Raw genomic sequence first — 19,220 nt, forward strand, 5'->3', positions numbered from 1 at the left:
CCAGGTGTCCCAGGTGTCCAGGTGTCAGTGTGGACGCTGTGTGGGTTGAGGAAGCTGAGCTTTGTAGTAAATACAGTCTGGAGAAGCAGCAGCAGGCGGAGGCTGTCTGGAGGAGGGGAGCTGGATCTCCTCGTACTGAAACACAGCAGGAACTGATTTAAAAAATGATCAAACCAGTTTGATATTTGATATTTTACAGCTAAGTTTCACACAGATGCCATAGTTTCATGGTAAATAAGTGGAAATTACAAAGTAATATATTTGAAATGTTCATTTCAGGGTGAATTGTGTGATTAGCATCATCTGGTCGTGGTGTCGGTGCTGCAGACAGGTTGAGGAGCAGGATGGAGAAAAATCCAGAACAAAGTCTGAACTCTCCTCTAATCAGTAAATGAATTTAATAATAATTAATAAATGAGAGGAGCGTTCAGAGTTAGTTTTCTTTAACAGGCGTGAACAGCAGCAGTCGGTTCACCTGTGCTGTTTCCTGTGTCGCTGTCTCCGGGTTCTCGCAGGTGAAACGTAAAGGGTTCTTCAGCTGGTACTTGCGGTTCCTCCTCCTCAAACACAGAGACGTAAAAACAAAACCTGTCGACAGAACGTCAGGAGTCACGTCACCTTCAGACAAATAAAACCTCCCACAGATATACAGTACGATTAACAGACCATTTTTTCTTTTTTGTAACGTTTCATCTTGTGACGCTGTGTCTCTCTCACGTCGTTTTTGTCTTGTTACATTATTTTTTATTTTGTTACCTCCTAAATTCAATAAAAGTAAAGTGCTGAGTCTGTTTTGAAAATGTTAGAGGAGATTACAGATGAATTTAGAGACTAAAAGTAAAGTAAAGTTGTCAGAAAAATACGACACCTGAAAACTACTTTCAGTCCAGTAATGTTCAGTTTAGTTTTTTGAGGAAGTTGTTTTTACAGTGAACCACAATGACCTGAGCAGTTTTTAAGATCAGACTCACCGATGATCACCGTGAAGAGGAAGACGTTCAGGGCGAATGAGCTGAAGATGACGAGTTCCCTCTGACATATGTTACAGATGTGCTGCAGCTGCTGTTGCTGGGTACCGTTGGACAGAGTGGCAGGAACATCTGGAACAAGAAAAATGACAAAGATGAACGAAGAAACAACCGTCGTATTCACAGGTCAGCTGACGTCGACAGGATGTAAAATGAGGCTCGGGTCTCCAATAAAGATCAGGGACCTAAATTTATAAAAATCTTCACATTGACCGCGCGGAACGTGCAGAACCACAGACGCTCACAGACGATTGTAGACGATCTTTGTGGTGAGAATATCTGAGGCTTCACAGATGATGGATCTGGAGCTGCAGTTTTTTTCCTCGTCCTCTCCTGGATTCCTCCCAGGAATCACCATTCTCCTGTTTTTCTCTCAGTTTCAAACCTTTCCTCCTTTCTGCTGAATATTCTAACCTGTCTGTCTGTAAAGTTCATGTTTTGTTTTGTTACATTCGTCCATGAACGTCTTCATCATCAGACGTGTTAAACAGCGACGTCACATCAAGACGAGCAGCTGAGAAAAATGCTATCAAATCTTTTTTAAACAAATGAACATTTTGGATTGAAGTCTTGTTCGCCTTCACAAACTAAAATATACTTTATTGTTACTGACATGCAGTTCTCATATTATTATATATTTCATAATAGTTGTACCGTTGAAAGTCTTGACTTCTTCTTTCAGAGCGAGTTATTAATCATCAAGTTATTACAGAGTTTGACCGTCCTGCCTGAAACACACTGACACGACCGGATCTATTTTTGTACATGAACGGGGCAGAAATGAGGTTTTAAAGTCTGAAAATCAAACTGTTTATTTTGGGGAAGTTACAAAAACTAAACGAGTTATTTCAGATGGTGTTGAAAGAAAATGAAATAATTTCCTCTCATGAAAAAGACACAGAAATCTCAGTTAGTTTCTGCGTGTCAAGAACACAGAAATCATCTTTCTGAAACAACAGTTAGACATGAAGTCTGTCTGTTGGATTGTACGTTTTTAAATCTGCTTTTTGCACCTTAAACACTTGACTTTGTGTTTCTGTAATAATTCAGTTTGCTCGAACGTTGCTGCAGGTCACACATTCAGAAACACGTTGCACTGAGGCCTTACTGAACTTACAAATATCAGTTTAATTCACAATTCTTACGTCCAATCAAATCTATATATCCTTTCTATTAATTCTAGAGTCAGTAAACAAAATTAAAGCACATGAGACAGAACAGAAGACAGTTACTCACCTGAGACGATGTGGAAAGTCTCGCTGGGACTAATGTTGTCATCTAGTTTCCTACCACAGAAGTAAAGCCTGCAGTCGTCTGTTGTGACGTTTCTAATCATCAGACTGGTTCCATTGATCAGGACAAATTTGGTTATTGAAGTAGAAACATAGTACTGTTGATCAGAACCTCCACTGAAAGTGCGGCCGATGTGCGCTCTGAACCTGCTGTGAATCTCCATGTACCAGTAGATGTTTGAGGCATTCAAAGTGCAGTTCAAGGTGACGTCTTGACCCGGTTCCACCTTGATGACAGTCTGGTTCTTGGCCTCAGCACAAACCACAAACAGCAGGAGGATCATCCAGAGCAGATCCATGATCAGTTTCAGCTCCAACAACAAGAGACCAGCGTCTGAAACCCTGCTCTGATCTGGAGCTGCGTCTTCCTTCACAAAGTGTGAAGCGTTCTTCACTTCCTATTTCACGAGGTGATCGTGTTGCTTGTCAGATCTGACAGACCAAACCACAAACACCGAATTTCATCAGACGCTCAACAACCAGAAGTGAAACATGTTTATACACAGCCAACAGGAAGCTGTGGTGTGAGGTTTTTATTTTACATTATTGTGAAAATACCAAAGAACCAGACAGTAACACCGTTAATCTGCTGCCCACAATGAACCATATGAGCACTGATGCATCTCATAGAAAACAAAGAAAACCAGGATGCAATGATTTACAAATCAAGATATTTACTGTTCAAACTGATCAACTTTATTGTTCTTTGTAAATATCCAGTCATTCTGAAAATGGGTGCAAACGTTTCTCAACTGACAAAACTGTTACAAGATAAAAATTAATATCCAGTCATGATCCTGTCACCTGTTAGCAACTCACCTGTTTACCTGTGGAAGGTTCCAAACAGCTGTTCCCACAAATTTCAGTCTTCTGTTGCTCCTGAATCAACTTAGCAGTAATAGTACTTGTACTCTAATTGCAGTAACAGTAGTAGTATTAATAGTACTGACAGCAGTAGTTCATTATTTTGACTCAGATCTTCATCGCAGGAGTCACATGATGTGATCAAGTGGCTCCACCTGCTGGTCAAAACTTCTTACTGCAGAAAAACTAACATTTCTTCAATTTAACTTTTTATTTCAGAATTAAACAAACTTCAAAAGTTGGAAGATAAACTGAAAAACATAATAAATAATCAAACATGTGACTTTTTGTTTCCTCTGACTCTGATTGGTTGAGAGCTGTGTTTGTCCTGAGGGAAACATTTACAGACGTTTAATAAATAAATAAATAAATAAATGATCAAACTAGACTGGGAAGACTTTGTGATGTCCAATAAATCATCGTCCTCGATCAGTTCTCACTCTTGACTTTCATCGTCTTTGTTCAGATCTTCAGAAAACAAGAACCAGTAGACACTTAAAGTACAACCTCGGTTCCAGAACAGCTGTGTCACTTTGTCAAATGTTAATAAAAACAGAATGTAATCATTTGTGAAAACTTTTTCAACCTAAATTCAGTTGAATCCAGCACAAAGACGAGATATTTAATGTTCAAACTGATGAACTTTATTGGTTTTTGTACGCGGTTGGAACACCTGCACAAATGAAGAAAAATCAAAAGATGGACAAAGTTTTTTTACACAAAGAAGAAACAACTTCATGTCGAACATTTCCTGAACTTACAACAATTTGTTTCTGTTCACTCAACAACTGACATACCTGAGTTTTTTTTTTGTAAGGGCGCCACCTGACGACACAAACTGAGAAATGTTTTTTTTCCAAAGAAATAAACATGTTGAATTCAGTGTCCAATTTAGAACATGGATAATCGAGAAGTTTCTGTAACTGTTTCTTAAAGTTTCTCCTCATCAACGAATCTTAAAACTACAACTTTTAAAGGAGTCTGAGGATCTTGTGACGGTTTCTTCACAAACATCTGTTTATGTTCTGTTCTTGTTCTGGATGTACAGCTCTGTTCACATTCATCCCTCAGTGTTCATCAAATTGCATGTTCTTCATCTTCGATGCTCCGTAAGACAGGATGGTGTATCCTAGCAACACACGCTGGAAGGCAGAGACCAGTTGTTGCAACCTGCTCAGGCGTCCAGGTGTCACAGGTGACGCTGTCGAGGCAGCGTGGATCCAGGAGGCTTAACTTCGTAGTAAATGCGAGTCCAGTCTGCAGGAAGATCAGCGGACTGAGAGGCTTCAGAGGCGGCGGGGTGGATCTCCTGTTAGTGAAACACACAGCAGGAGATCTGAGTACACTGCAACTTACAGTACAGTAGTATTATTGATAGTACTGTTAGCAGCTGTGAGGTATAATTAAAGTTAATTCACCTGTGGTGTTTCTGTGTCACAGCTGGACGCTGAAGGCTCGTTCACCTGGCAGGTACAGATCTTCTTCTTCAAACACAGAGACACGAAGGCGAAACCTGCCAACAGAACACCAAACAAACTTCACATCTAACTTCAGACCCCGCCCCCTTCTGCACGATACTAAACAGAGAGAGATGTCATTGGTCAAACGTTCGTTTATGACAAACAACACCAAAGGCAGGACGCCACAGACTCACCTATTACTACCAAGAGAAGGAAAATCAACACGAAGAAGAAGATGAAGATGACAAGTTCACTCAGCCTGGTTCTCCAGATGTTCTGCTGCTGTTGGTCTTCAGCTCCGGAGCTGTTGGTGGATGGAGTGACGGGAACATCTGGAACAAGAACAAAGATGAGCAAAGAAATAAATTTCTGGTCCTCAACTCCACGGAGGTCGACAGTAAAAGAGGATTCAGTTCTTATGTTTTCTCTTCATTCAGAAACTGACTGACCAACAAAAACCAGGTTCTCCTGCTGTTTAAACGACAGACAGGTAAGAAACACCTGCAGGGGCCTTCATGTGGTCCACCCAAAACTGTGTGACCACTTCTGTGTTTAAATGATTTATTGAGCTGCAGAACAAGATTCTTTAATTCTGATGGTTTAAAATGGTCCCTTATGATCTCTGTGACAGTCACATTATTTTATTTTTCATCTGTAAAGTGAAGGAAATATGGTGAATGGAAGCAGAACCCAAGCGGAACCTTTCTCACGGGAGCAGTTGTGCCCCGGGTGGTCAAAGGTGGGACCTCCCGCCCACACCTGAGACACAACCTGGACGATGACGTGAGCGCTCCGTGTCTTCACTGCTGCTACATTTTATCTGTAACTTACAGGTCAGTGGTTGATGAAAGTTACCAGTTTAAACTCTTTAAAAGTTAATGTCATGTGAAAATTGTTTAAAACAAGGTGTGACATTCACACACACACACACACACACACACACACACACACACACACACACACACACACACACACACACATCGCACCGCGGGTTTGTTTGACCCTGAGTTTGGTCTTGCAGACAGGGAGTGAGATTCGGTTCCCACACATAAATAATCTTCCAGTAAATGTTATTTTGTTAAAAGCTTTACATACAAAGAGTTAATGCATTTATTTATGGAAATGTTTATATTGTGAAATACGTTGTTTAAAAGATGATGTTAGAAGGTAAAGTGTTTTGGTGAAAACCAAACGGTGTCACATTGGAAGTTGTTGTTGTTTAAGTGTGTGTGTGTCCAGAATCACAGCAGATAAGAATTTGCTTGTTGAGATTATAGTTGAATATTACTGTTATTTGCACTGTATTTTTATAGTAGCATTAACGTACCTGTGTTCAAGTGATATAACAGGAACCAGCATGTTGCTTTAAGTATGAATCTGTTATCCACCTGTGAATGTGTGATGTGAGGTGTTTTGAACCAATAGATTTTTGGATGCACTGTCTTCATTTATCTGTATTTTACAGATTCGTACTTTGTTGCTGTGGTACCATATTCTGGGACCCGTAACATTTACAGTCCATCATTTAAATATCAGCACACCACAGGTAGGAGCACCTGGCCATCTTTACAGGAATGAGAGCTGGCCTTTGTGAGACGGATCCCAGCCAACCAGCAATCATTTGTGAGTTCAGCAACTCTAGAGAAACTTGAAGAAAGGAGGATTTGTGAATCCTGCAGTTTTTAAAAAGTATGAAGAGTTACTCACCTGAGACGATGTGGAAAGTCTCGTTGGGACTAATGTTGTCATCTAGTTTCCTACCACAGAAGTAAAGCCTGCAGTCGTCTGCTGTGACGTTTCTAATCATCAGACTGGTTCCATTGATCAGGACAAATTTAGTTATTGAAGTAGAAATGTAGTACTGTTGATCAGAACCCCAACTGAAGGACCGGCCGATGTGCGCTCTGAACCTGCTGTGAATCTCCATGTACCAGTAGATGCTTTGGGCATTCAAAGTGCAGTTCAAGGTGACGTCTTGACCCGGTTCCACCTTGATGACAGTCTGGTTCTTGGCCTCAGCACAAACCACAAACAGCAGGAGGATCATCCAGAGCAGATCCATGATCAGTTTCAGCTCCAACAACAAGAGACCAGCGTCTGAAACCCTGCTCTGATCTGGAGCTGCGTCTTCCTTCACAAAGTGTGAAGCGTTCTTCACTTCCTATTTCACGAGGTGATCGTGTTGCTTGTCAGATCTGACAGACCAAACCACAAACACCGAATTTCATCAGACGCTCAACAACCAGAAGTGAAACATGTTTATATACAGCCAACAGGAAGCTGTGGTGTGAGGTTTTTATTTTACATTATTGTGAAAATACCAAAGAAAGACACGGCGACAGGATCAATCTGCTGCCCACAATGAACTGAACTGAACTGAACTGGAAGGTCAATTCTGTCTCATTGTTTCTTGATATTCGTCTTCAGCTGCTCAACAGTCCACAGTCTCTGTTGTCCTCTTTTGTCCTTCATAATGCACCACACATTTTCAATGGGAGACGCGTCTGGACTGCAGGTCCAGGTCAGTCTAGGACCTGAACTCTTTTACTATGAAGACACGCTGTTGGAACACGTCCACAGTGTGTCTCAGCATCGTCTCTCTGAAATAATCAGGGACGTCTCTGAAGAAGACGTCAGGGACGACAGCACACGTCTCTCCAAACACCTGAAGACGTTTTTAAACTGTTTGCAGTTTTTCACAAAGTGTTGAATCTCACCTCATCCGTGTTTCTGATCGAACAACAACTCATTCTGCTTTTACCGACCTGTCGTACAACTTATCATTTATAGTCAAACAGTACTGCAGGAACAGAAGTAGAAGTACTAGTTACTGCAGTGGTAGTGGCAGTACGAGTTACAGTAAAAGTACAAACAGTAAGTTGCAGCTGTAAGAGTGGGTAGTACTTCTAGTAGTAACTGTAATAATATTTGCAGCAGCAGAAACAGAAGTAGTACAGAAGTAACTTTAATAGTATTAGTTAGTAAAACTTCACTACAGTAACAGGTTACTGTAACAGCAGCAGTACTTAGAGCAGTAAAAGTATTTATGTCTAACAGCAGTAGAACTTACATAAAGAGCAGTAGTAGTATTAATAGTACTGACAGCAGTAGTTTATTATTTTGACTCAGCTCTTCATCACAGGAGTCACATGATGTGATCAAGTGGCTCCACCTGCTGGTCAAAACTTCTTACTGCAGAAAAACTAACATTTCTTCAATTTAACTTTTTATTTCAGAATTAAACAAACTTCAAAAGTTGGAAGATAAACTGAAAAACATAACAAATAATCAAACATGTGACTTTTTGTTTCCTCTGACTCTGATTGGTTGACAGCTGTGTTTCTCCTGAGGGAAACAAAATGAACATTTATAGACGTTTAATAAATAAATTCAGCTTCATATGGTTTCAGCGACATTCAGAGACACCAGTCATACAAAATTATAAACATGAGTTCCTTCAACTTAAATGTTCCACTCTGGAAAACAATCATTAGAACATATCGATCAAATATTACATATTAAATATAAACGGTGTAATAATGATGACTTCAAACACAACGTGCAGATGCTTCAGTGACATTTTGTTTTTGTGCCCATTTTTCACGAGACGAAGTCAAAGATCTCAGACGTCTTCTGCCAACATTAAAGGGTTATTTCTCTCAAATCCTGATTTTTGTGCTCATGTCGTAAATAAACTGTAGAAAACTGGTCTGATGTGTATTTAGTCATCTTTAAAGTGCTATAATAGAACAACTACACACAAAATAAATTTATACTGAAGTTTTCTAAGCAGACTGGAACACACTTAAAGAACATGTTCTTAAAGAACACTAACAGTTTTACAGAGCATTTGAATTCTTGCATTACTCTTACAAAGTAAACTAGATTACTTCTAAACTCTTAGAAATAAAGATTCCAAAAGGGAATTCCTGGATTATAAAAAGGTTCTTTGTGGGTTCTAGATAAAACCCATGGAATACATTGCCAGGTGGGTTCCTGTTAGAACCTTCAGAAGGTGGAATGGTTTGCTGAACCTGGGACAGTTCTTCCTGCAGTGTGAACGTGACCTCAGCATCCAATCTTCAATAACAGCAGATCCTACATGTCCCATAATGCACCTGGCTGAGCTGAATGACATGATTATTATTAGCAGTTGTCGTCCATCTGTCCGCCACATGAACTCATAAAATCAGTTTTATGTCAGAGATGAAGGTTTAGGTCTCCAGCATCGTGAACCTGACGGCTGATAATTAGCAATAATTAACATACTCACATATAAAGACAATATTTCAGCAGTTTATTGGTTGATGTGGACAGAACTGGTTTTGAGGGTTACTGAAGATGCTGAATTCTGTTCGAATAGATTTTTTAAATTCAAAATGGCCGTATTCCAACATGATTTTAGTGAAGTTCCAGTCAGTTGAGAAGCTTCAGGATAAACTGGATCAATTTGATTGAACAGAAAACTTAAACTAAATTATTGTTTGTTTCTACACAGAATTATCTAAATGATGTTTAAAATGAATTTATTTTCAATTTATTTCTAATTCAAAATCACCATTTTAACCAAAAGTTGCCATATTTTGAAAACCGGTCAGCTGATTCTGATGACTGTCATGTTTGTGGCCTGATTCCATTTTGGTTTTCTGTCCATTTTCCGACCTAATCTTCAGCATCAACGTAACTTTTATGCTGAAACTTGAGTTTAAGGAAGAATGCTTGTCAGTTAAGCTTTTATTTTGAAACTTTTATTTTTGAAATTGGTATGAAATGATGGATCTTTTCTGATAGAATCACAAAGAAAAGATAAAAATCTGCTTAAATAAGGTAAAATGTTATAAATGTGGTTATAGATGATAAAAATAAACATAAAGCTTCAGTCAAAGAAAACACAACCTTCATGAAGATGATAATAATAATGATAATAACTCCTGATGTCATTTATCTACTAATTTAGTTTTAGAACTTTTACATGTTTTCAGTCAAACTACTGTATTTCAATGTTTAATGTCTTGACACAGTTTGGATTTTCACTTTTAACACTTGAAAATATTTTTCTTTGTTTTTTTTTTTCTGATTCAGAAATAATGAGTAAAATAAATAAATAACAAAAGTAAACTTTATTGTGACTGTAACAACATGTTAGTGTCCAACTGTTCCTGTTTTGTAAAGTAAGACGGGTCTTTGAGGTCATTTCATTCACGAAATAAAGGTTTTCTCATGCTTTTTTATATTTTTTTGAAAAACTGGGGGCTCTTCGACTTCGAGAGGAACCTCGTAGAACCACACCTCGGATCATCGGAAATATCCCTTTAAGGTGCAACATCAACCTGAACAGAATATCTAGAGAACAAAGAGACGAGGAGAGAGAGCAGAACCACGTGGAGGGAGTTTGGTGTAACCGCAGCACCACCTGATCGTCCCGACGATTCTGTTGGTCCGACCGCTTCGACACGTTTACCTGCAACATCGACACAAACAAACAGGTTCAACACGTCATCCTGACATTTTATGGACTAAACAAACTAATCAATTAGTGGAAAAATTATTGCCAGATTGATCACTAGTTGAAAAACAGGTCCAAACGTGAAAACAAGTTTGGACCTGTTTTTCAACTGACAGGATCATGACAGGATTAATTAATCAATTGCATTATTCTTTGGTATTGATTTATGTATTTTTTTGTTTTATTTGTGTTTCTGTTCATCACTCTGTGGTCTGACAGTTTGGGAGTCAACCAGCAGGTGGCAGCGTTCTACCAGAGACGGAACCAGGAGAGGAACCAGCACAGCTCGTACGACAGAACCAAAAACAGCTCGAACTGTGAGAGGACACACCTGAGACAGACAGAGACACTCTCCTCTGGAAGTCCAGAGACGGGATGTTACAGTCGTACGGGCTGCTGTCCAACGTCTGCAGATTCTTCAGCACAATGGAGAAGTTCCCCTTCGCGTAGAGCTCTGGGAAACTGTCCACTCGTCCTCTGAACCTCTGGTCCTGCTTTGAGAAGTCCGCAATATTTTTTATGATGTCCAGCACGATTCTGTCGTCCTTGTCCGTCCAGTAGACAGAGACGGCCTGCGTTAGAGGGTCGCTGTAGATGCAGGGCAGCAGGACGGGTTGTCCGATGTAACCCTGGACCTTCAGCTGACAGCTCACTGTGAGTTAACAAAAAGATGAAAAGTGAGACATCTGTGGACGTGCAACATTTCCTGCACAGCTGCATATTCATTCTTGTTGGCTGAATAAGGAACCACTGTGTCTCTCTTCTGTCTTCCTCTCCTCATACTTTCACAACAACTTTGAGATTTAAGAGTCTTCGACCAAACAAAACAGCCACTGATCGCTGAAAGTCTGCATGGGTTCTACTAACAATCCAACCTGATGAGTCATAGCTGGAATGAGGGATTGTGTGAGAAACAGGAGAGCTGCTTCACACTCTGCAGCTCCAGAGTGAACTTCTTGGAGACAAAATGTTGTAAAATGTCCTCTAGACTGCACTTCTACTGTACTAAAATAATAAATAATATGATAAAGGGCAAGAAGCAACAAGTTGGATCAGGTGAAGGGATGAAAACCGAACAGAACCTGAGGTGAGATTCATGCTGCTGTCTGTCTCACACAGGACGTCACCATGGGGGAATTTCACTCTTTCAGACTGACGGTGTCGCAGTGAGCTGTCTGTGGGTGAAGCAGTGAAGCTGCACTGACTCACTCACCTTAGAAGGACATATTTGTTCCCACCTCACAGACATGTGACATGCAAACGTGATGCAAACATGACTGAGGTTAACTCAGCAGAGGCAGAGTTTAGAGAGCAGAAGGGAAACACTCCTCGACAGAAGAACGTCTGCAGCAAAGATCCTTCACTTTTCTCCTGCAGGGAGCTGCTTTTCTACCAGTGAGTAAACTGAAATCTCCTGACTGAGTCATATTTGTAGAAATTAAAATTGCTAACAGTTAAAAAAAAGTTACTTTGTACTAAAGAGTCAACAAGAACTTACAGTGCTTGCTAGCTAATATTAGCTAAAATGTTAAAACAGTACATTATTTGCTAGTTTACATCAAAAATGGTCAAAAAAAGCTACATTGTTTGTCTAATTAAAGCTAAAAAAGTTAAAGAAAACACTAGGAGCTGCTGGTTTTCCTGATATTTTCAACAGATTTTTCTAAAGTTCTCTGTATTTTTTTCTTTTCTTTTCCTTTTTGAAACAATCAAACATACTTTAAAGGCTTCTTTCTTTTGTTTTCTCTCTGACTCTAAAGCTCTCGAGAGTTCCTCAGTGTAAATGAAACTTTCTCTGCTTAAATTAAACACATTCAGATGAACCCACCTGTTCTCACTCTGTAAACGAAGAACATCCACAGCAGGATCTCAAGGAACCTGTGGAGACAAAAATAGGATTAAAAAAAAAATCACTGCACTCAAAAACAGCTCAAGGTGACGTTCTTTTAAGCTGAAGGTTCATGTTTATGGTTCTCTGAAGGGAATGTTTTCTGTCTTCTGTGTGAGTGAAGTGAAAGGAGCATTTTCACCACAAAGTTGTTCCACAGTAACGCTTCAGTTCTCCGCAGTCGAGGTCAGAGACGATCACAGAAATGAAGAAGAGAATCAACATAACATCAGATTTCAGAGTTTTATCCTGCAGACTTTATGTTCTGCTTTACAGTCTGACGTTTCATCATCATCATGTGACTCATGTTCCTCTTCCTTCTCTGACGCAGCAGGAGCATCGGCGAGCAGAGAGCGAACACGGACAACATGAGGCCAGTCGATCAGCAGAGAACCCCGACCCCGGCCGTACCCGATAAGTTTCAAATCTGTTGATTATTTTAAATCAAACTGAAAAGTGTATATTTTTGTTTAAACTGAGTTTCTTTATGAGGTGAAATTTCCACATCATGACGTCGTGGCAGAACTCAGCTACAGGAAGAGTCTGCGGCCGTGAGACGCCACGTCGGCGAGGAAGTAAATCTGGTCGTTCCCAACCAGGCAAGTGTTAAAAAAAAAAAAGAATTAAACAGTTTGAAGAGAAGAAATGTTTGAAATGCTGTTTACTGTCACATTAATCTGAATATCTTTGTTTCTGGACTGACAAAAAGAGACATTTAGAGGCGATGATGTTTTACTGACGTCACAGGTGGAGCGTTTTCACTTTGGAACTGTTTCAATCAGTGATCAATCTGTTATCATTTTCTCAGTTAATCGATTAGTTTTTTGATCTATGAAATGTCAGAAAATGGTGCTGGGTTCTTTTAAAGTCCTTAAAAAGTTTCATCCTGACAGGTCTTAAAAACTGAATTATGAAGGTTTTTTTACATGTAAAAACTTGTATTGATCACACTGTAACAACTACAAAACATAATCAATATTGAACCAATAAACACTAATTATATAATACTGACCTTGATAGAATCGTGCATGGACCTTTAAACAGGTAAAAATAAATAAATACATTTAACTTGTTCAAACTTGTAGGTTATTTAACTGTAAAGTTACTGTTGAATGATCGATGAGCTGTTGGACTTTGAGGCTCAGTTCTTGTTGACTTCAGGTCATTTATTAACCCTCAGAAAAGATAAATGTCGTCTCTCCGAGTCTCAAATTCCAAATCAGCAAACACAAGTTAAGGGTCAAACAAAACCCTCAAAAACTGCACATAAACAGAGGAACTGTGAGTTTTGCTCTTAATAAAATAGAAAAGTGTCTGCTAGAAGCTTAAAAATAAAAAGAAATAAGTCGTAACTATATAAGTACTAAAAAGTCTTACTTATATTACAACTGTGATGTTAAAGGGAAGGATAATTTTCATGTTATTGTTCTCATTTTCTTTGAAAATATGTTTAAAATGTAGAGCTGCAATAACGAATTGACAGATTGTTGATTGTTAAATTGATCGTCAACTGTTTTAATAATCGATGGCAAAGAGTCTTTTTTTTTTCTCTGACTTCAGCTTCTAAATTTGGATAATATATTATTACTATTTTTCAGCTGATAAGATTGTGACAGGATCAATTAATCAATTAAATGATCAACAGATTTTATTAAAACAATGATGGTGTGAGTTTTGTAAGGATCCATAACAAACATCGATTCATTGAGAAAATAATCCATGATGAAAATGTCAAAATGAGACTGAAGACATTTTAAGGCTGAATTTTCATCTGATTCATCTTTTTAATGACGAACAGAAACATGAAATACAGATGTGTGACAGACATTTTATGATCCAAACAACAGCTGTGTCAGATGTTTCTTTCTATTTGTGTTTTTAAAAATGCTCATTATTTCCTAAAACAGATGAATCTAGTTGGTAAAAAAAACAACAAAACAACGTTATTTAACGTTAACAGCAGGTTGAGCTGTTTATTGGGCTAATCTGACGTTAAAACAGTTTTAAAAAAAAAACAAAAAAACAAAAAAAACAACGTTATTTAACGTTAACAGCAGGTCGAGCTGTTTATTGGGCTAATCTGACGTTAAAACAGTTTTAAAAAACAAAACAAAAAACAAAAACACGTCCTATAAAATACATTAAGGTCATATTGGCGTTTTTAATTTTATTTTTGTCTCTTTATCTTATAAAAGCTGTTTAAAGACAAATAACGGGAGCTAAAGTTTAACCAGAAACACCCTGACTTCCGGTAACAAGCTAGCATCAGGCTGCGTCAGCACGAACGTTCACTGTTCTTTAACCGGAACTCTCCGGTTCTCAGCGGACTGACCTCGTTAAACGGTTCATGTTCCTAATGTTCTCCTGGAACCTTTTCAAAACAGACGCAAATGCCACTTTTTTGTTCTTCTTTTGCCCTCCAGGAAGTCAATCCAGACACACGTTGTCACGTCAAGATCATACGCACCTCTACGTCATCAACACGTAACACGCATTAATCATTATTCACAACATTTGACACATATTTCAGTTTTTCGGTTTGTTTGTTTGAAGTACGTCATCACAACAATTTTTATTATTATGACAAACCGACAAACAAACGTCGAAAATACGCTGTTAATTTAAAAAACATTTATTTTTCATTAACTGACGTTTTTAGTTCACAGCCCTCTTTCCGTCTTCCTTTTTATTTTTAAAGATTGTGATTGGATGGTTGATTTTTCAAACAATAAATAAGCAACACGTTTTTAGAATATTATAAAATATATTTTACAAAAAAAAAAAACCCTCTGAAGTCAAATTTACTAATTTTTTCTGATGTTTCTTATTGTTTATTTTGTTGTAAGTTCTCTATTTTGTTTTCTATTACCTAATATTCAACTTATTTCTTCTTGTTATTTCTCTGTATGTTACATTCCTGATATGTAGAACACATTTCTTTGTGGAATAAAGTTTGTTTTTTTTAAATGATATGTGAATATTGATATTTGTCTCTGTCTGACCTGGAATAAAACATTTTGGAATCATCAATAAACAATTAATGTTGGAAAAAACAAAGTGGTGAACTCTGAAATTTCTTTTTGACCAACAAGGTTCAAAAAGTCTCATTTTCTTTGTTAAATAAAAAATATTTTGATCTAAATTGTCTCTTTTGTGATTCTGAGTCTGTTGTCCATCTATTTTTATTACTATAATAATTATTAGTACTTTTCTTATTTTATTTGCCTGTTTGTATTGTTTTATATTATATGTATCTGTTTTAACAGAATAATTGTAGAAGAAATGAAATATAAATTAAAACATTTTTCATTTTGTTTTTGAGTTGATAAAGTTAAAAGTTGGAGTTTAAATAAAGTTAGAGTTACATGGACTCTGTGATTACAGTTAAATTAATATGATTGATCAAGTCAACTCAAATATTTTCAGTAAATTAAGAAGTTAATTCACTGTAGAAACGAAAAAACTGAGAAAAATCACAATTTCAAGGCAACATAATTCAACAGATTTTTAGTTCTGAGCTCAAACTCTTCTGAAAAGTTTTATGAACTAATAAATATTAGAAGATATTTTACTTTTCTTCTTTAAATAAACTCAAACCTTTGAGTGTCAAACAAACAAAAACTGTTTATTTCAAAAGCTGTTGAAGTGAATAATTGTTAATAATTTAACATTTTCAGTTGAAACCATTTAAATTTAAGACAAATCACTGTGAACAGTTTTTAAAACAGGATTTTTTGGGTGTTTCTAAAACTCAAAGATTCAGTTTTATCTACAGAAGAAAAGTAAATAATCTCAGCAAAAGATTTTGAATCAGCAAAACTTTATTTGGTTTATTTCCAAACTTTGAGTTTCGAGAATTTGATTCAAAAATCTTGTGACAGCAGCCGCTTTGAGTTTTCTCAACTTCCTGTTTTTTACAGGACAGAACTGATTCATTTTAAAACTGAAAAAAACAATTATTTCATGTTCAGTAAAACTTTCTATTTATCAAAAAATGATGCGTTGAAGTTTTCACAAATTATTACAATCAGTTAACGTGAAGACAACCAGACAAATATTTATTATTACAATTAAATTATTTAAATTCATGTTTAAATTTGGACACAGAAGACGTCCATATATTCATAATTTGCCTCATCAGGTCGTCTTCTTACTGTCGGTTCCACACGACCTCATAACAAGAAACATTCTCAGAACTAGAACCACAAAATGTTCTTCAGCTCGTCTCCATCAGACCCTTTTTGATTCCTGCAGAATCTTTAATAAGTTTTTATATTTCTGTGTTCCATCCAGAACCCTCCACTCTCTAAGTGCACCCTGCAGGAACCCTTTAATATTCTAAGGGTTTTCTCTAGAACATGGCCACAGGGTTCTAATAAGAACCTTTTCATATTATGCTACTAAGAACACTTGATGAAAGAGTTTCAGAAAAGGTTCTTGGGATCAAAAGGGTTCTTAATGTAAACTGTGGTTTTATAAATAACCCTCGACAAACCTTTCTTCAAAAAAGGGTTCTTCAGAAGCAAATGGTTCTGTTTAGAACCTCAACCCTTCAGGAAGAACCCTTTTGGAACCTTTATTTTGAAGAATGTAGGACTTCATAAACCGGTCAAAATAAGAACATGAACTGGTTCATTTTAAAACGTTTTATAAAATCTGTGCTGCAGATTTAAATCTTCATTGTTTCCTAAAATATTTTGTGTTGATATTCTGAACTTTCAGTCTGAAACAGAAGATTAATGTCGTGTTTCATTTATTTATAAAATAATTACACACACGTTAAATGAAACCAAATCAAAAACCAAATTCTAACATCCTCTAACTGATAATAACTGACATAAACTATAATACAATTAAATTACACACATCAACCTGCAAAATGAAAAAGGAAATAAACATCTGAAAAATATAAAATCATCACAGAATACAGCTGCTTCCTTTATTCATATGAATTATTTCAATTTATTTTTTTAATGTCGTAACAGAATTCACTTTGTTTCTTCTTTTTTTGTTCCTTAAAGTTGTTTATGTTTTAATTTTTCCATCATATGTTCTTCATCCTCATTTATCATTTAGATTTAATTTTTATGTGCTGTTCATTTACACCTGATTGTCTGAATAATATCATGTTGTTGGTGAAAAAAAAAGAAAGAAAGAAAGAAAGAAAGAAAGAAAGAAAGAAAGAAAGAAAGAAAGAAAGAAAATGAAGAGTCCTGCTCTGTTTTTTATTGATGTAATTAGTTATTTGTGGTGTTTTGTTGTATTTCTTGCTCTTGTTTTAATGTTTCTCTGGTTGTGCTGTCTGCTCATTGTTTGTGTTAATAAAGATATTTATAGAAAAATTCAAAATTACATTTAAAAAAGTAGTTTGAAGCTAAATAAGCTGCACTTCAGACTCCTTCCATATAAAAGCCTTACTTTCAGTTTTATCACTGAAATCAGTCAAAAAGGTTTCTGTGTTTTTATTTCATTATTTCTTGTTTCATGTTTTCTGATTTTATTGAACTGTATCTGTGTATTATATTATCTGTCAGGTTTATTTCCTATAATGATGCCAACATGCAAACTTTTCTCAGTTAATATGAAAAACTTTTCATTTTGAACCATAAATTTGTATTTCTCTTTGTTCTTGTAGTCATTTATAGCTATTTATTTTTCTGTTTGCAGGCTGATATTTGTCTTTTTCTTTATTAAAAAATGACATTTTATTTGTTGTATGGACAGACTTTTAAAAACCCTCTCATCCTGAGTCAGACTTATTTTACTGGAGTATTTTGTAAAGAAAAATCGAGGGCAGTTTTTAATCAAATGAGCTCCAGATTATATTTTATGTGCCAAAAGTGAAGGTTTAAAAATGCAGTTTCAAAGATTCTCCACATTTATCTGTTTTTTCAGCCTAAAAATCGTCAAGTTTGAGCCTGAAAATACTGGACTCAGTTAATGTTAACTGAATTTTCTGCAGACTTTGCTGTTTATTCACCTCACTGCATCCAAGATGAAAATAATTTGTCTGCAGGAGAGAAGGAGGCTTTACGATCAGATAACACACCTGTAATCTGTGTGTCGGCGTCTGACTGACTGTTTTCCACGTGTCGAGGCAGAAAACAGTGAAAAGAGGGAAGAAAACCTGCATGACCTTCCTCCTGCAGCTGAAACACTGAACTGAACTCAGTTCTGGAGTTTCGGTTCAACTTATTACTGAAGCTGATGTGAAGTTTGAGCAGCTGGAGTGATAAACTGAGCTGAAGCCCAACCTCCATTCATCTGGAAGGACAAAAACTTTTGGTGCTTTAGGCAACAAAACTGCTCGATTGCATTCAGCACCAAAACCAAAACCACACTAGAACTACTTAGTTAGCATTAGGGACCTAAATTACTTGGGCACCAAAACTGGTTGATAAGGTTTAGGCACAACAGCTCTTGGATGCGTTTAGGCATCAGAACCACGTCATTAGCTTTCACAACAAACATGTAGAAGAGACTTCCTCTGCCTGCTGTTTATAAAGTGTGAAGAGTCAGAGGAAACACTGAGAGCAAGTCTGAGCGCGCTGCTGCTGCTGCTGTCGTGTTGTGAAAGAGTTGGTGGTTTATACTTCAGAATGAGAACATGCACTTCAGTTTTTGCAGAAGTACACCCTCGTCAGAAGACGATCCTCCTTTTGTGGTTTTCCTGAAAACATTTCAGCTTCAGTTCTTGTAAATGCAGACGCTGTTATAAAATCAGAGATGTGGTCAAAGTCTACAAGTCTAAAATAACACTAGATTTATTATTCTGATAGCAGTTCAGAATAATAAAACTTTCTACTACAGAGCTGGTTTGGGTTAAAATAAGCACTTTAGTTATGTAAGTTAGGTTTATGTGTAAATGTGATGCAAGTAAAAGGTGTACGTTAGCTTGTGGTTTCACACAGGAGACAATATGAGCTACAAAAGCGTGACTTGTTGATCCAGTGCAAGTATGTTAAGTTAAATATAAAGTAAATATGGACGTTGTGCTGCAGAAAGTAGAACCAGCTCAGGAAATGAGACCAATCACAGACAGATGATGATGAAACAGAAGAAACTTCTCTCACTTTTCTCCCTCTTTAAAGATCCACCATCATATTTTTACTCTCTTCGTATTATTTTATTCTTTTTTAACATTTTCTTGAGCTGTTTCACATTTTCACATCTTCTTTGTGT

At 37.0% G+C, this 19,220-nt stretch overlaps 3 protein-coding genes and 1 long non-coding RNA gene across 5 annotated transcripts; 1 reads left to right on the forward strand and 3 right to left on the reverse strand.

Moving 5' to 3' along the window:
* Positions 1-3,034, reverse strand: LOC146304995 (uncharacterized). The gene is made up of 4 exons (XM_084713250.1): positions 2,265-3,034; positions 968-1,100; positions 476-635; positions 1-135 (listed from the first exon to the last, which is right to left on the reverse strand). Exons 1-4 carry the CDS (start codon positions 2,617-2,619, stop codon positions 25-27), a joined length of 759 nt encoding a protein of 252 aa, XP_084569376.1. The 5' UTR covers positions 2,620-3,034; the 3' UTR covers positions 1-24.
* A 771-nt stretch (positions 3,035-3,805) lies between these two features.
* Positions 3,806-9,025, reverse strand: LOC146304996 (uncharacterized). The gene is made up of 4 exons (XM_084713252.1): positions 6,352-9,025; positions 4,799-4,976; positions 4,603-4,720; positions 3,806-4,493 (listed from the first exon to the last, which is right to left on the reverse strand). Exons 1-4 carry the CDS (start codon positions 6,704-6,706, stop codon positions 4,374-4,376), a joined length of 771 nt encoding a protein of 256 aa, XP_084569378.1. The 5' UTR covers positions 6,707-9,025; the 3' UTR covers positions 3,806-4,373.
* A 720-nt stretch (positions 9,026-9,745) lies between these two features.
* On the reverse strand, positions 9,746-14,505 carry LOC146304997 (uncharacterized). Its single transcript, XM_084714105.1, has 4 exons — positions 14,371-14,505; positions 11,979-12,028; positions 10,482-10,802; positions 9,746-10,105 (listed from the first exon to the last, which is right to left on the reverse strand). Exons 1-4 carry the CDS (start codon positions 14,385-14,387, stop codon positions 9,957-9,959), a joined length of 537 nt encoding a protein of 178 aa, XP_084570231.1. The 5' UTR covers positions 14,388-14,505; the 3' UTR covers positions 9,746-9,956.
* Positions 11,346-15,004, forward strand: LOC146304998 (uncharacterized). 2 transcript variants are annotated; one of them, XR_014769332.1, is made up of 3 exons: positions 11,346-11,545; positions 12,370-14,001; positions 14,096-15,004. It is a non-coding gene; the product is annotated as an uncharacterized LOC146304998 (long non-coding RNA). The 2 variants fall into 2 exon arrangements; XR_014769331.1 differs by lacking the exon at positions 14,096-15,004 and having other exon boundaries at positions 12,370-14,073.
* Positions 15,005-19,220: the final 4,216 nt, after the last annotated feature.

The sequence above is a fragment of the Lutjanus erythropterus genome, chromosome 24 (assembly GCF_056507025.1).
Source record: "Lutjanus erythropterus isolate fLutEry1 chromosome 24, fLutEry1.hap2, whole genome shotgun sequence".
NCBI classification, from domain to species: domain Eukaryota; kingdom Metazoa; phylum Chordata; class Actinopteri; order Lutjaniformes; family Lutjanidae; genus Lutjanus; species Lutjanus erythropterus.